General features: G+C 39.3%; 4 protein-coding genes across 6 annotated transcripts in view; 2 read left to right on the forward strand and 2 right to left on the reverse strand.

Moving 5' to 3' along the window:
• The window catches only part of LOC107192530 (dynein heavy chain 1, axonemal-like), a 155,937-nt gene extending 150,623 nt beyond the window's left edge, over positions 1-5,314 (forward strand). The window contains exons 54-61 of the mRNA XM_015581850.1: positions 2,287-2,466; positions 2,541-2,792; positions 2,852-3,004; positions 3,346-3,614; positions 4,120-4,346; positions 4,464-4,645; positions 4,733-4,856; positions 5,100-5,314. Of these exons, the coding sequence (XP_015437336.1) occupies positions 2,287-2,466; positions 2,541-2,792; positions 2,852-3,004; positions 3,346-3,614; positions 4,120-4,346; positions 4,464-4,645; positions 4,733-4,856; positions 5,100-5,314 (1,602 nt within the window). The remainder of the gene's footprint in view (positions 1-2,286; positions 2,467-2,540; positions 2,793-2,851; positions 3,005-3,345; positions 3,615-4,119; positions 4,347-4,463; positions 4,646-4,732; positions 4,857-5,099) is intronic.
• Positions 5,315-6,805: 1,491 nt separating this feature from the next.
• LOC107193540 (serine--tRNA ligase) lies at positions 6,806-8,465 on the reverse strand. The gene has a single exon (XM_015583011.1). It carries the CDS (start codon positions 8,415-8,417, stop codon positions 6,966-6,968), a length of 1,452 nt encoding a protein of 483 aa, XP_015438497.1. The 5' UTR covers positions 8,418-8,465; the 3' UTR covers positions 6,806-6,965.
• Positions 8,427-9,464, reverse strand: LOC107193550 (zinc finger protein 593 homolog). The gene is made up of 3 exons (XM_015583022.1): positions 9,211-9,464; positions 9,008-9,108; positions 8,427-8,755 (listed from the first exon to the last, which is right to left on the reverse strand). The coding sequence occupies exons 1-3, from the start codon at positions 9,298-9,300 to the stop codon at positions 8,515-8,517; spliced, it is 432 nt and encodes a 143-aa protein (XP_015438508.1). The 5' UTR covers positions 9,301-9,464; the 3' UTR covers positions 8,427-8,514.
• A 2,355-nt stretch (positions 9,465-11,819) lies between these two features.
• LOC107194000 (AT-rich interactive domain-containing protein 2-like) overlaps positions 11,820-17,156 on the forward strand; it is a 56,210-nt gene continuing 50,873 nt past the window's right edge. For all 3 annotated transcript variants that reach the window (XM_015583558.1, XM_015583566.1, XM_015583573.1), the window contains exons 1-2: positions 11,820-12,511; positions 13,765-13,858. In XM_015583558.1, coding sequence (XP_015439044.1) covers positions 12,420-12,511; positions 13,765-13,858 — 186 coding nt within the window. In that variant the 5' untranslated portion in view covers positions 11,820-12,419. The remainder of the gene's footprint in view (positions 12,512-13,764; positions 13,859-17,156) is intronic.

Raw genomic sequence — 17,156 nt, forward strand, 5'->3', positions numbered from 1 at the left:
TAAAAAACCGCAGACCTCGTCCATTAGAAGTTTTCATGTATCTCCTCTGGTTTTCGAGATAGTACTTCCGAGTCGAAACTTTGAGGGGTGGTTTCACCCCCTAAATATGAAAACTGGCCGCTATAAAAAAATACGTATCTCTTATTTTTCGGTCCTCTAAAACATATCCGAAAACCAAAGCAATCGAAGGCGGACACCTAAAATACACTCCTTGTAAGTCCAACTCTTGCATCAATTGTAGAACAAAACTGTATCCCTCGTTAAATTGTCCAGCAGCCAAGAAGGAAGCGATTTCAACAATTTTGAAGCCGCAATGTAGATGCTTAGGTACCAGACGCCACACGGTGGAATTAAAACTTCTAAATTGTATTTAACCCTCATCCGTCCCTTGTGTCAATTTGAGACAGTTTGCTCCTAAGAAATGACGTTATTTTGTCATGTCTAGTTATATTTAGCTGAGGCTTTGTGATTTATGCCTTAAAGAATTTGCAAATGTAACTACTTATCACTTGATTGTAGTAATTTTTACCACTGGGTCTATTTGACAACGAGGCACAAATTAAGTTGGGAAAATGAGGGACGGATGAGGGTTAAAGTAGCTTCCGCGTTTGGTGTCGTATCTCTAGCTGGGGCTCCATATGGCGCTTTATACTTTTTATCAATTTTACCAATTTAATTAGAATGATTCAAGTATTAAACTACTTCAAAATACTTAAACGGAGAACAAATTTACAAACAAGTGGAAAAAACAAACATTTCTTTTCTTTATTGCAAAAAAAGATAAATTTTTTTTTACAACAATGCAATTTCCTCCGGTCTTTTAGCACTTTTATTACAATATATGAAAATGTAGAGATTCTTAATTCAAGAATATAAATGTTTTCGAAAGATCGTAATGATTATTGATCTGACAGAAATAAATATATAATATATCGGTATATCGCCGGTGGTTCTGGTGTTAAGACAATAAAATCAATATCGAGCAACGTCCCCTCCCCCTCAGTTCGTGAGCTATATGAATTCAGAGAACTTCCTCGTGAAAGAATGAACATTCGGTATGCGGAAATATCAATCATCGTTTGGATACCAATACAAATTGGCGGACAATTTTTGGGAATAAAAGGGGAGGCTGTTCGTGGTGGTGGTGGTGATGGCTCGTAACACGAAAATATTACGATCGTCGATCAACGGAACGTCCTCGTAAAAAAAAAAAAAGAAAGAACGAAGGAGAAAAATGGAATAAAAGGGGAAAAGAGGGTGGTTGCAGGGCGATAAAAGAAGGGACGGAGAAAAAGAGGTATCTTCTTTATCTGGACGGATACATGTAAAGAGGACCACCCCCCACCCCCCTCCCAGTCGAGTGGGAAAATGATTTATCGTGTCGCTGGATGGGACTCGAGGCCACTTGATAACGATAAATAGAGGCGAAGGAGCCGTATTCGCGAAGTTAAATAGGAAAACGATGTTACTTGTTTATTTGCGTTCGTTGCGAGCACTATCCCCCCCCCCCCCGGAAAAGTCATTACTTCGTCCACTTTATTTACCCTCATTCGATCAACTACAGAGTATACACTCTATGGTCAGTGGTTTTCAACCCTTTTGTAAAAATAAAAGAAATAATCTCGCGGATCTCTGAGACAGCAAGTAAAAACCATTGTTTATACAGTGTGTCGCGTTTAAATGTGACTCCACGAATATCTTTTTTGATTGTGAAAACACAAAAAATATTTTATGCCTAATTTGAATGTTATTAAGCGGTCAGTATCCCGAGGGCGTTGTTTTTTTCTCTAAGATATCAAAATCATCGATGTTCTTTTTTTTCAAATAACTACATATTTCTTCTAGCTCATATCACAGTACATGAATTACACGATGCAATTGAAAAAAGTAGTTATTCGAGACAAAACAGGATTTACGAACGGAAGTGCGTACAGGGGCAAAATGAAATCGAATTTTTTTTTTTACGAAATTTTCATATACAATCGGGACCATTGTTCGCGAGGACTGTATTTGATCAGAAATATTTCAAAAATTCCTATTGAAGCGCGTCAGGATATCACGTTTAAATTGAATACCATGCTCTCCGCCATTCCATCCCCGGATCGTTTCTAACCCTACTTATTACTCACGTCGAATCACCGTATTTCTTCTTCCCTCGGTGCGGGTACGTGATCGGTAAATCTGACGCAAGCGTTTTATCGTGAAACGTCAGTGCAAGTCGGAATAGAATTTGAATAATTTGTTTCGGTAACATTGTCCTTAAGGGAAACAATTTTTTTTCCATAGAATTGCCACTTAGCGCCAAGCTGGATGCCGGAGCTGGATACGTTGGTCGAGACATTGTCTCGAGGGAAGAGCCATCGTGATTTCCGGTTATGGTTGACCTCTGCGCCTTCGCCGGACTTCCCTGTCAGCATCCTTCAAAACAGCGCGAAAATGACGATCGAACCACCGAGAGGCATAAAGGCACGAAACGATAACGTGTTCAGGAACCACAACACCCATTTCCAATTCGTATAAAACTATTTATTCTTGTTCAGGCGAACATGTTCCGCGCTTACTTAACCCAAGTGCTCGAAATGCAAAGTTTCCTGCAATCTGGCCACCCGAAAGTGTCTCAGTTCAAGTGGCTGGTGTTCTCTCTCGCCTTGTTCCACTCGGCTCTTCTCGAGAGGCGAAAATTTGGCCCGTTAGGCTTCAATATACCGTACGAATTTACAAACGGCGATCTAACCATATGCGTCTCGCAGCTTCACATGTTCCTGCTGGAATACGACACTGTGCCGTTTAAGGTGAGCTTTCTTAAGCTTAATGTTCAACGGATATTAATTACAGCTAAAAAATTTCGAAGGTTCTGATATACACGGCCGGTCACATCAACTACGGCGGACGAATTACCGACGATTGGGATCGTCGATGCGTTCTGACCATCTTGGAGGATTATTACAAACCCCAGATTCTCTCGTCGTCGTACACGTTCGACGAAGAAGGACGCTATCATCAGGTACGAACTGCGAAGCTTAATGAAAATACAGTAATGTCTCGATGAGTGCAATGTCTCGGCTCCACTTCGGAGAAAGGTTCTCATAAATTTATTTTTTGCCCCAAACCGAGCCACTGCTTAGCTTCTGTTCACTCTGTTTTGATTGGTTCCGCGGGGGAACCCCCCAGTGATGGGAATAACGCCGTTACTCGCGTTGCATTCATCGAAGAATCACTGTATGGACAAAGCAATATGGCGGCACAGAACCGTTAAATGAACTTTACGCTGTCGGTAACACAGTGAACGTAAATACCGACAGTAGTAGTTGTCTATTCCAATTTTGATATTTCCATTCACTTTAGTTACCGGAAACGGCAACGTTCGAGGAATACATCGAATACATAAAGACGTTGCCGTTGAACGACGAACCAGCGATTTTTGGAATGCACCCGAACGCCGACATAAGCTGTGCTCAAGCGGAAACATACTCCTGTCTCGAGACGCTTCTTGCTCTTCAGCCGCGAGAAGTCGGAGCCGCGGCGGCCAGTACCGAAGAGGTTACGAACCAATTAGCCGTGGATATGCTATCGGATATGCCAGAGACCTTCAACTTAGCCGCATTACAAGCTAGGTATACCCGACGAAACTGCACTTTCACAATGTAGTCGCGATGAATCTGGCAAATCTGGGTTATCTTCTACTAGTTTACTCGGATGTCTGACGCAGGGAGCGAAAGTTTCAAGATCTTCATCTTTCCTCGAACTCCATTTTATCAGTGAAACCGCCCCCACCCCCCATTCGTCTCCGCTTTGCCTGGGATTCTCGATATATTCTCTTTGACTCATTTATTCTTCTATCGGTAGAGGATTAAACTTTCTATTCTTGAGAATAATGTACGGCAATAAATTGTTCGATTCTGTCATAAACGTATTGTAGAAGTGGGGTGGTAGGCTTAGAATATACTGGGAGGAATGATCCATAAATCATTCCGATGATTGTTCCCTCTGATATTGCGAATTCGAGGACAGATGCCATGGGTCTCACATTTATCTTGCATGTATTCGTGACGTGTCACCCGCAGATTAATTAAACCGTTCCATTCGACGGAAGGCACTTAATGAAATAAAACGTATCAGGTATCCTGTCTTGTACGAGGAGTCGTTCAACACCGTGTTGCTGCAAGAAGCCATACGTTATAACGGGCTGTTGGTGGTGGTAAAAAGCACATTGGTGGACCTCTTGAAAGCTTTGAAGGGGCTGGTGGTGATGTCCGAGCAATTGGAAACAGTGGCGAACAGTTTGTACAACAACAGGATACCGAAAGTTTGGCAGGACAAGGGCTATCCGTCGTTAAAACCACTCGGTAACTTTCCTACTTGAATCTCTTTGCGTTGGAACGTTCGAATTCAATATTTCAATTCCCAATTATTATCTTCTGATCGTTTTATTCGATTCTGAATTATGACAATTTGAAATACAGGTGCTTGGTTTCTCGATCTAAAGGATCGAATCGCGTTCTTGAGATCGTGGGAGGCACGAGGTATACCGGCAGCCTTCTGGATTTCCGGTTTTTACTTTCCGCAAGCTTTCTTGACCGGCACCCTGCAGAATTTCGCGCGCAAACATGTTGTCTCTATCGATACGATTGACTTCAGTTTTCAGGTGCTTCTTAAATAACAAGTGTATTTTCTGTTTTGTATTTTATGTTTAAAAAAATAGAGGATTTTAGTTGAATTTCCAACACTGTAGGTATTAAGTGAAATGCCAAACCGTAGACCAGTGGACGGTTGCGCTATCTATGGCCTATTCCTTGAAGGATGTCGATGGAACAAGGACCACTTGGACGAGTCCCTTCCGAAGGAGTTATACACCAGTATACACGATTATTAAATATTTTTAATAATACTGTTATTGTAAACGTTGAATTTCAATTAAGTCAATTTTTTCTTATATCACATCGAAATACTTCTTTTATATTTATTCAATGATAGAAACTCCAAGAATCGCAGTACTTGCAATTATCCTTAGATATAACTGCGAAAATAATTTTTCACTTTTTCAATCAGTTCAAAATATAACGCTGCACCGACGAGCTCTTTCAATGTTTATTTTACAGACATGCCTCCAATCCTACTGTTGCCGGAGGTGAATCATCGGAAGCCTAGCGGAATTTATTCCTGCCCTGTTTACAAAACAATCAGCAGGGCTGGAACATTGAGCACAACAGGACACTCGACCAATTTTGTCCTGGCAATGGAAATACTCAGTAAAAAACCTGAAGCCCATTGGATCAAAAGAGGTGTAGCCATGATATGTGCTCTAGACTATTAGCAACACTCTGAATGTTGTCAAATTGATGTTGAAAAATTGATGGAACCTTTCTTTATAACATTTAACCCTTTGCGCTCGAGGCGCTTTTTCGTCGGGTGAACCAGCAACTCGAGAGTAATCAGCCGCTCCCGCTTATTTCATGAGTTCGTTATTGTTAACTTAAAAAATTTTTAGACACAATAAAACACTTTAAACTCGTATATTTGAACATTAAAAACATAAAAAAAAATTTGAACATAAAAAATATGTAATTTTTTAACTTAATGAAAGACATTTATTAAAAATTACTCTTATGGGCAAGCTGTCTATGTAGTGATGTAATTTCGTTTGTTACTGCCGAAAAATTGAACTCATCTTCACTAGAAGTAATTTCTTCGTCGTATTCCATACTTATTGGGCTCAGTAACTTTGAAAGAAATAATGCGATCGACAAGAAGGTTGAGTTCGAACTGATGTCGAAGCCAGAGTTCCAACCGCGGTCGCTAGTATTTTTGAGATAAGACATTTTATCGCATAAGCGGTGCTAAGACGTCCTTTATTTCAGATAACACACCCTTATAGCTATTTAGACACCGCGTAATATGATCTACAAAAGGCCAAGTAGACCTTTCAAGCGATATTCCTTAGGTCAAACACAAATAAACACATCGATTCGAATGGTGCCTCTCAGGCACCGCTCGAGTTATCGCATCACATGCAGTGGTGCCTGAGAGGCACCGCTCGAGCGCAAAGGGTTAAAATAAACGCACAGACGCAGCTCGCTAATTCAAACTATACTATCGAAAGAATTACGATTTGTTTCATCTGATTTAATCGTATTCGAGTATCCGTATAACGAAACACAAAAATTGAAAAATTATCTCTTCATCTTAATCCCGAGAACTATTTTATACATCATTTTCATACAACTTTGGGTCCTTTCTGTGAAAGTTCTTGTTCTCTGCCAGACTCCATTTGCAGAGAGATGCCGTTAATACCACAACTACAAGAAAAAACAACTGATAAAAACGTCGTAATGGATTTAAAATCGTTACCATTAATATTGAGATTCGTTTTTCTTTGTCATTTTTAGTGGTTTAAATTCACGGTACCACCAAGGAAAATTATCATATCGTTGATCTTGTTTTCCATTTTGATTCACAATACCTGGAACTACTACTTTACTACCGTCCACCATTCGCCGCAACATATTTGGTAGGCTGTGCGATATAATCTTCGCCCAATAATTCTGTTCCATCGATGTCAGAGTGTAATACGCAACTCTACGTATTCGAACCGGTAAATTTCCAAACTCTAAGCCCATCGTAAATCCTCGCTTCTTTCAAACTGTTAACAAACTGACAACGATACAGAAAACAAAGAAACCCCGTACAAATCGATATTTCTATTTTACAACCTATGTGAGACTAAATTCATTCTATAAAAATGTATAGGGGTACTTGAATAAACATCCTTGGTATTAACGATATAGAAAGTGTTCTGTCTTTTTTTACGTATATACGTAATACTAAAACATTTATTGTAGCAAAATGTGCACATATTATATACAGTACAGGATATAACTTTTGGATGACCAAAATATGTATATCTAGATATACATAAATAATGTACAAAACAAAAGAATATTTTGAAATCTACAACTAAATATGTTCTAAATTTCAGACGCAAAATTTCTGGGCATACGATCCGCAATTTTTTTTGGAATAACAAATTTTGTTGAGTCCTGTTCTAATAAACATCCTAAAAGACGCGGAACTGACAACACAGTGCCAGATATTACTGAAGGGAAAGCTCTTCCATCTGGTGTCTGATATGCTATAAGTAGCCTTTTACTCAAGTACTGTCCACACACAGAGAGGTGGCCAACTTCTATGTACTGTTTCGAAAATGAAGACCACAATTCAAAAGACACACGCATAGTCTCCCAAGGTCGTAATTCCGTCACTGGTCTCGTAACAACTTGATAATGATCACATATATTATCGTACAGTTTGCAGACGGTATTCAGCAGTCCTTCAAATAGTTCATGATATTCTTGACTATTTACATCTTTCACTAACGCAAACGCATGTGCAACCGATGCCTGGGACACAGTGAACAATCCAATCGGTGTCGAAGTGCTTGGAAAAGGTGTATACTGTCTCCCAGTTGCGAAATATTTTATAGGGAAATTTTTCGGATTTATCACTTGCTTCGCGTGCATCGCTAAAAATGAAATCAAACTTGCACCCCCAACAAGATGCATATGATTGGAGACATTTTTATTCGCTTCAGAGTGATTGTCTATTACGAAAGAGTCCATGGGATCCTCGTGATTCAAACCAGAACCTTCTATCATCAAGCTACGGCTGAAATCCGCGCCTGCTACTCTGATCATATCATTCTCACTGAGTATGTTTCCCGCATAACTTAGAACACCAAGTTCAAAAAGAGCTGCATCATTGCATAGATAATATTGCATAGGATTTCTGTATTCCAATAAACCAAGATCTTCTCCAATTTCAATGTGATTCTTTCTATTTTCTGTTGCTGGTAATGTACTCAATGTACCAAAAGATTTCATTACAGTGGGAGACTGAAGGGGTGTTTTTTCATCCACTTCATTTGGCAATTTTAATATCTTTTCTATAATGGTTTCCTCTAAATTCCATAAAGTATTTCTAATAGACTTGAAATCTTGTCTCATTGATTTAAATTCAAAGTTTAATTGAGTCAGTTGTACCTCATCTTCAGGAGATAAATCCTTTTCGTAAAAACTTTTTATCTGTTTCGATAACTCCTCCACTTTTAAGTCTAATTCTTTCTTATCTACATACACTGATTTATAAAATTCCCATGCTTTCTTAATTTCCTTGGCATCAATGTCCACTCCTCGTGCTATTAAATTTTTTTGTAATTTTTCAAGATCAGCTATCCTATCCTCAATGTCTAAATATGGTGTAAGAACTGCAGTGATTTCGTTAGCCTTTCTGCCCGAAACAAATAATGTAGAGGTATAATGTCTGCTCAAGTTCAATGACGCATTAATGAACTTTAAAGAACCATGCTTCATGATATTGTTAACAATACATATTCGTGCAAAGTATGAAATATAGTTTGCCATTGTAAATATACAATAAAACAAATATATTATTTTCTTTGCAAGATGAAATCAATTTCCTAAATAAATAACAATTATCACATTCCATACAAATTCATGTTTACGCGTCAAGTTTTGCTACTTTTGTTTGTGGTGTAACATCTGATTCTGCATCCATTTGAAAACTTTCACGTGTAATGGTCTCAATTTTACGTTTCTGAGGAGCAATGTAATTTCCCTTTCCAGCAGCTCTTTCTGAATCTTCTATAGTATACGGTTCTGTTTCTAGAGCTTTTAGTCTTCTTTTGTGTACTTTGGTTGTGAAATGATCTTGCAAAGCAGTGTTATTTATAAAATGTCTCCTGTAAGAAACAATCAAACAATTAGTCAAATGTACTAATCATAGATTTTAAAAAGTGAAATTTATCAACACTGTACATTGTTCCTTTAGAGTTACAATTTTCAACATTTTCAAAATTTCAAATCTAAACAAAATTCATAAACTGATTTTAAGTTACAATTTGAAAGTAAATGGACCGTGCAACTGTAAGGAAGTAAGTATAGGTTAAAACGATCAAGATAAACCATTACACAAGAATTTTATGAATACTTACGCGCAGTGTAAACAGTAATATTGGCCCGCTCCGGGTTTATCCAAATCTACTTCTTGATTTAGCAACTCTCTTACATTTTCACCTTTCAAATCCGCGTTGATCTAAAATAAAGCATATCAAATAACAATTGCCGATCGTGAGAGAATGTCACACACGTGTGACACGCATGCTCTGACGAAAAGATTAGAACATTGTTACACTACCTCGTCTAAATCTTTCGTTCTTCTTTTCGTTCGCCAACCCTTTTTCAAATGTGTATCTCCCCTGTGATATTTCCTGCGTTTGTAAGTCATTATCGGCGGAAAATTAACGCGATGAACACAAACCACTAACACATTATATAAGTATCACGCAACGAAGACTGACGAAGACGAAGACAGTTTCCGTTTAACGAGAAAAGTAAACTGCTCGATGACGTCAAAGTTGATTTAACCAAATTCGGTGTATTTATTTTCAACGCGCTTGGAAAATAAGGAAAAATCTATTAACTATCAGAATCTATGTGAAAGATACGAATATTTTATCAGTACCATATTATCGGAAATAAATATTAATTCACAAGTTCATACATTGTCATAACGCAGGTTTCGTTGAAAGTTCAGATTATTGGTATGATTAAATTACAATCTTATTACTTTCTTGGAAATATAACAAAGCTGCGCAATCATAAAATAATTAATTAATATTTAAAGTTTTAAGGATAAGCCTAAAAAGCATAGTGACGCCGTCTAATGTTAGAAAGCAGACACTATCCAGCTTGTAGCTTATGCGTTATATCGTAGATGTCACGACGAGTGTATTTGATGTATTATCAAATTAATTAAAACCATTACAACCAACTCTTCCTAATTCACAATATCGATTGAGGAGGATATTTTAGGAAAACTGACACTATTAGAAATCATTTTTAAGCGCAATTTACACAGGTTTCTTGTATTTTTCAGACTATCCGCCATTAAATGTCACGGCATAAGAAAGAGCTCTAGTGACTCCCGAATTGCCGGAATGAACTGAGAAATTACTTAACAGTTGATATACTTAATTCACGTAATAAATGCTTTTCTTGTTACCCATACATTGATTTGCGTAGTTATCAGAAATTCATAAATGCAATTATAGAATTATTACGAACTTTCAGTCATTGAATAAAAAATAAGATGTCATGGCGGCGTTGTCGTTCATAAAAGAACTCGTTAAAAGGTTATAGCGGTGATATAATGTTTAAGTTATCTTAAACGTTGTAAGTAATATTAACAGTCACAGTTTTCTTTATGCTGCAATATTTATTTAGAGGTTACTACTTGTTACACGTTTTCCGATATAAAGTATATTGGTTGAAATGTTATAACCGGTACATCTGCTGGAAGTGAAAACAGTAGTTACTAAAATTCAACATTTTTTATTGGACGTGTCATCCAAAACCATGAAATTTTAGAGGTAATAACTTCAATCGATAGAATAATATAGAATTAACATGATTTAAAGCTATGTTGTGAAGGTACATCTACACTGTTGCCAAAAAATTGAGGAGGCCAACTAATCCTTTGTGTCAACACTTGTAGTCTAAACTTACGAGTCTTTCATACCACTGCCTGCCACTGCCAACAATAAGAATCAAATTTCTATGCGCTTATCATTTTATTGCAAAATCGATTCATATACGTCAAGTCCACACTGATGCAAACATTGTGTTACTAATACCAAAGAGGAATTTCCTGCCTGCTAATATAATTCGCTAACAGTATTAATAAAAACTAGAGGTTGAATAGTTTACGTAGTACAATTGGCGAAAAAATAATACAATGAGTAACATAAGAAAGTGACTTGCGCAAAGGTTTCGAAAAAACTATTTTCGATGTCTTTTTCTTGCTTTACTATTTAAAGCAATTCTGTACAGCACTACACGAGACTAGAATGTTGTCATTGCTTCACACATTTACAATTACTTATGATTATGTTAATGTAAACATCGTGCAGTAAATACCATTATTTCAAATCGATTGTTACAAAGTAGTGACAAACTAAACTATTTGTTCGCTAAAACGGCGGTATTGGCTGGCAGTATTCTCGTTGATGTGAATTCGACGTAAGGAAAATTAAAGAATGTAAACACGGCCTAAACACCAGGGGCATGCGCATCGTGTGTAAGAACGGTTTCCCTTGAAAGTTGTGTAACGCGAAACCGACGCCGAAAGATGTCGCAAGTGTGATCCAGAGTAGGTCGCGCCTCTATCGGCGAAGCGTACGATCAATTCAAACAAACGGTGCGCCACTGGCGAGGGGGGTCCAGAAGCATTTCGAAAGTAAAAATACTGCGCGACCCGGGATTTTGTTTGTACGGTTCGGCGAGGGTAAAAAAGCCGAGGGCCAGGCCGTGGTGTAGTCGGGGCAACGCGGTGTCGCGCGTAAAATGACGTAGAGTGTGCGAGTAGGGTGTGCCGCGCGCGGTACGAGGTTGTGTGCAGCGGAAACGGTGTCGCGGTGTGTAGGGTCGGCGCTGCTCGCGTAGCTATCGTAGCGTACACGGGAAATTGGCCGTGGCTTCGCCAATGGATGCCAGGCAGGAGGAGACGCCATTTTGATATACGGGCGCACGTCAAGCGTTCGCTCCAAGGGAAACGCGCTCTCGTGAGGTCGGGTCTGTAGCCGCGTCCGGTCCGCGCGGTCGAATTCGTTGGCACGGTCCGGTTCACGAGTCTTGTTGGTAATAGGTGTGCGTGGCGCAACGTATCCCGAGCGAGCGTTTCGTTGACAAGTGACAGGTGAATCGATCCGCGGGGCCCGCGAGGAAAGTCGCGTTGCGGCCCCCGTGTGCCCGTATACGCGGTCGGGTTCGCTCTCTCGCGGTCGATCGGTAGTGACTAACTTGTGTGTGGAACCTACTACGTGTACACGGAACCCAGGATTCGGATTTTTCCCCACGCGTGTGGCGAGAGAGTTTCTCGGTGCGACGAGCGAGGGACACGCACGGTGTGCTAGGCTCTCTCTCCTGTATATATATTGGTGCGCCGATCCTCTCCCGGGGTGGCGGTGTGTGTACACGGGCAGCCAGACAGGGAAAACCAAGCCGCCGCCGCTGCCGCCGCCGCCGTCTCGTCTCGTCTCGTCTCGTATCGTTTCGCGCGCGCGACAGTGTGAGGCCACCGGCCGCCACTTCGGGCCAGGACAAGACGACCCGATGTCGGGAGCGGGTCGCGACCCCGTGTCGACCCGTGGTCGTCCTCGTCCTCGTCCTCTATTGAACACCTTCGCCGCCTCCTGTCTGATACCACCAGGACGCTCCTGGCGTAAATGTGCTCTAATGAGCGCCCATGTGTTGCTGGGCCTATTTCTCCGACTGCTGCCCCTACGTGCCCTGTAAACCCAGAGCACACCCTGATTAGCACGCCCACGCACTCTATCGCTCGCGAATATGGCCAAGATCCTGAACAAGGACCCCGTTACCTATGAGAGGGAGAGGGAAAACTTCCTGAAGGACCTCCGTCACTTTCATGAAACCAGAGGGTAAGACATTCTTTCCATATCGTTGTTTCCGATCTCCAAGCATCTTTTCATTATGTATCTCGTCTTATTCAGTTTTTTTTCTTCGCGAAGTACTTGTAATATTTCACATGAACATTTCTTTTTTCGACGTTCAGTAAGTTCGAACGTTTTCTTAAGTTCTGGGAACGGTAGAAATTTTCGTTTCACGAGAGCGAATCGAGTTTGGCGTTTCTACCGTAGAGTATGGCCAGATTTGAGGTTATGTACGTTCGAGTTTAAAGTTTTCCGTCGACTCTTGCCTTTGTGTTACGAGTTATGTGTTTACATTGTTCCGTGTTTTCTTTGTCGAGAACGATTCGATGCGTATCCGACTACGATCGAGGTTATATATTCGATCGAATGTTGCGATATTACAATGAACTTGCTAATTCTCTCTCTCTCTCTCTCTCTCTCTCTCTCTCTCTCTCTCCCTCTCTGTGTGTTGGTGATTTGTTCGTCTCCCAGTTGTGTTACGTTCATTGTAAACGCCACGCTCTTTCTCTCTCTGTCTGTTTCTCTGTCTTTCTTGGATTGGTTGTCGGATTTTGATACATAGTATGCGAAACGTTCGAATCGCCGCGTCGTGCAAACGAAGATCGTTTCACGCGAAGACGCTGCCGTTTATTACGTCATTGTTCGCGTGTTTCACTTGGTTCGGAAACGGAAACAAAGCGTCCTCGATTATACCGAACAATTTTAACTTCGGTAAGAATTGAAAATAGCACAATTCAATTTGAATGCTAATAAGATCAATTTGTTTCAAAGAAATTGTTAACTGAGTATATATTGAAATTACATAAAATCACCATACGAGGTATCGTTTATTTCTAATTTTTCTTGCATCCATAGCGTATATCATTGCTTGTCATTCATTTTAAACGATAATTAAATGATGTAGTATGTACTTAATACACATTTATTGAAGTATGAAATGTAAGTTCTTTATATCTTTAACAACTTACTGTGGAAAATACTATATTAAAAATTAATTTATTTTTGTTAAATATAGAGACATTTACGTATATGGAGTACGAATATTATAATAGCAACAGTTAATGCATTATGAAACGTGTTGACATTCATGATATGAATGAGTCAAGAACTGTTTATACAAGATAGTATTTACATGCAATACGTGATTGTAAATGATGAAATTAATTTATCAAGCGATACAAAACGAACATTGTAACATCGTTACGATGTTTTACCTATTGTAATTTATTTTTCATTTCCAGAACTGCGTTCAAGAAATGTCCGAAAGTCAGCGGGAAAGATATAGATCTGTACTTGCTGTACGTTGTCGTCACTGCCCACGGAGGATGGATAAAGGTGAGTCGATTTGTTTTAATTTTTCACCGTCATTCCTTTCACGGCGGAGGGATATTTGTGCGTGATCAACCGTGAACATTTTAAACGGAATTCGCGAGTGAGCATAACGAGTGAAAAATTAGGAGATATCGTGTCGACTGTATAATGCGTTCACCGTGCATCGTTAATGGGAACTTTATCCATCGCTTATGCCGTCGCATTTATTTTACATGTTACTGTAATCAAACACAATCGATTCACGATATATTGTACTTTCACGTGTAGGATACCGTGTGCATATATCACGAATTGTATAGAAATACTAAAAACTAATGCATTGTAAATTATCTGTAATAGCATATGAATTTTTTTCGGTATTAAAAAAAAGAAAAAAAAAGTATAATTTAGTGGACAAAATTTCAAGGCCAACACCTGGTTACTGCTTATTTTATTTTCATTATTATTCTTTACGAAGTTTATCGTCTTGTTTCCATAAAGTGGTTTCACGTTCAAAGAAAAATAGAAGACGAATGTATTAAATTGCAATTTTCATACGAAGTTTCTCAGAAAATACTAGAATATCAATATGCCGACGGAAATGATAGAATTCAATTTTCAAATTTTCGACGCATATTTAAAGAACAAATCAATCGAAAATATACGTGGGTCATACGTGGTTAAGGTAAAAGTGTCGAATTACTGTTACCGTCGATTTTTTTTCAACATTTTATACAGATGATTTGATTCGCGCGTATGATTAAGGGCGGAAGAATCCGAGAAGCGGCAGAGAAACGCGGGAAAACGATTGTTCCGTGAAACGGTCTTGAGTCGCCGTTCGACTAACCGTTCTCGACGAACGCGCGAGAATCGATCGGTCGAGCGTTATCTTCGCCGCGGGATCATCTTTCCTGCGCAAGAGACAGAGAGAAAAAAAACGGAAAAACTATCGCTTTATTTTGCGAACGGCGTTGCACAACGTGCTCGTGACACGGCTCATGTCTCGAGTGCCTTTTATAAACAGTAATGTTCACGCGTATTCCTTATTCATCGACGCGAATCGATATGGAATGTGTATCTCGATCGATCGATTTTACAGAAACACATCGAAAACAGTTCGTATTCTGACATTCTTTCCTCTTTTAACGTCAGAGGTTCTTTGTGTCGCCGCTGTGTGTTTCTAATTTTTTTGCTTCCTCGACTGACGTTAGCGAGTCGATTATATCTATAGCCGTGTGTATTAGGTTAGGATTCAGATTTGTTACTGCTCGGTTTACGTCACACACATACACACACCAATTAATTTAGCATTGTATTCGTTACATATTAGGTTATATTTCTCGTGTTTCAAGTCAACGGCGGTTCGAGTCAGTCGCCCGTTTTATAATTATTAAGAGCGTGATTTTTCCGTACGAACGAGGTCCACCGGTGTTACTACTCACGAAACTATTCTGCGTAAAGAGAAACCAAGGATATTGGTTTTTTCGCCTATCAGGTTTTTCTTTTGCAATCGCGGAAGGAACGTGTAGTCATTCAAATCCAGTCTATAGTCTCTTCTCAGGCTAATGGTTCGTGTTACGTGGCTACGTTAACTCAAGGAAATCTTATGAATGTTAATGTAAATTAAACGTTAAACATGTTTTCGTTTAAAAGATTTATTTCTTCTAATATGTATTTTCCCAAGTTAAGAATACAAAATATCTCTTTTATGAATATACAAATTTTACGTTGTAGTTGTTTAATCGATAGAGTAGATAAACCTTCAGGAATTAATTTTGCGATAAAATATCTAGTTATCCTTCTTTGTGTCGAATATGGTTACCACGGTCATTGTTTCTCCAGGCTAAGAACCACTGGTCTGTGTTTTCTTAAGAACGCGAACGACTATTCGAGAGTGTACGTATGTATCGTGGTATGTGTGCACATAAACGTCACATGGTACTTCTTCTGGCAGCGGCCTGGCGGTAAAGCTTTTCACCTCTTCTCTTTTCCCGTTCGTATCTGTTCGCCAGCTTAACTTTCCAACTGTCAATATATATATATATCCTTCTTCTTTAATTTTTTATAATTATTCTCAACTTTGAGAGTTGCAGATTCCTGGGAGCAGAATCGATTTTTAGTACCAGCGGCTGTTCTCGAAATTTAATATCCAGTAATGTTTCGCTGAAGTAAAAATGGGAAGTACTGCGATCGTAAAAATTTTGTTACACTTCAGACCGTCTGCGTGAGAGCGAAATATCACTTTGATGCAACAGGGCACAAGGAAACACCAATATCTCGATGTCCATAAACATTTAAAAGTTCAAAACATGACCACAATATGGGATCGCTTATATAAGCTATCCTATGGTTACGTTTGGAACTTTTAAATGTTTATGGATATAGAGATACTATTGGTGTTTCGTTATGCTCCGTCGCATCAAAGTGCCCCAACTCCTCTTACACAATTTTCTTTTGCTTCTTCGACGGATACGACACCTCGAGGATTTTGGTTTCCAGCTCTTTGTTAAAAAACAGTCGAACAGACATCCACTTTCCAAGGGAAGCCGGGTCCTCAGATCGCATTCCACACAATGAAGACGCGTTCTGGCTTCTTCTTACCTTATGTCTGAAATCTCCTCTTTCAGCTCTCGGGGTGAACGTCGATGAAAAAGCGCAAGCATATATAGAGGCAAGTAACCTCACGGTTCGTCATCGAAGTTATCGTCAAGGGTATAACCCTTTCTGAGACGTACATAATCCATACCAGTGGCTCCCAAACCGTGGGGATCCACGATGGAATTTTTAAGACCTCGAGGGGCGTGACCAGAGAATTTTTAGACTGGAATATGACAAGATTCTGAATAAAAACACGAACACACATGAGGACTTTCTTTTCATGTCGTGGCACATGATTTCAATTCCCTAACATTCGAAATTCACACAATCCTTTTCGTTTACTAACCTCTTCAGGGATACTTAGGACACATGTGTACGTTTTGTTTTTCTTTCATCATTCAAGCACAAAAACAATAAACATTCCTGTGACTAATTATTCACTAGAAACTTCCCCAAAATAAAGAAAACATTCTACCAACTGATTGTCGTTCATATGTATATACACATTTGAAATAAATACAGTTGAAAAATAAAACAAGATTAATTTTCTGGTCTTAATAAATTCGTCCCTGAAGAGGTTAAGCTCGCGTTACATTCAAAAACGAGACTTACCAACGTGGGTATAGAGCTGAAACCTCGATGTTAGGGGAATCATATCTGCAAATCGTGTGTCTGCTATCTGCCAACCGCCAGGCGGTTAAGCAGCGACACCGTAAAAGAGAAA

This window comes from Dufourea novaeangliae, unplaced genomic scaffold, assembly GCF_001272555.1.
Source record: "Dufourea novaeangliae isolate 0120121106 unplaced genomic scaffold, ASM127255v1 scaffold1, whole genome shotgun sequence".
In the NCBI taxonomy this organism is placed as follows: Eukaryota; Metazoa; Arthropoda; class Insecta; order Hymenoptera; family Halictidae; genus Dufourea; species Dufourea novaeangliae.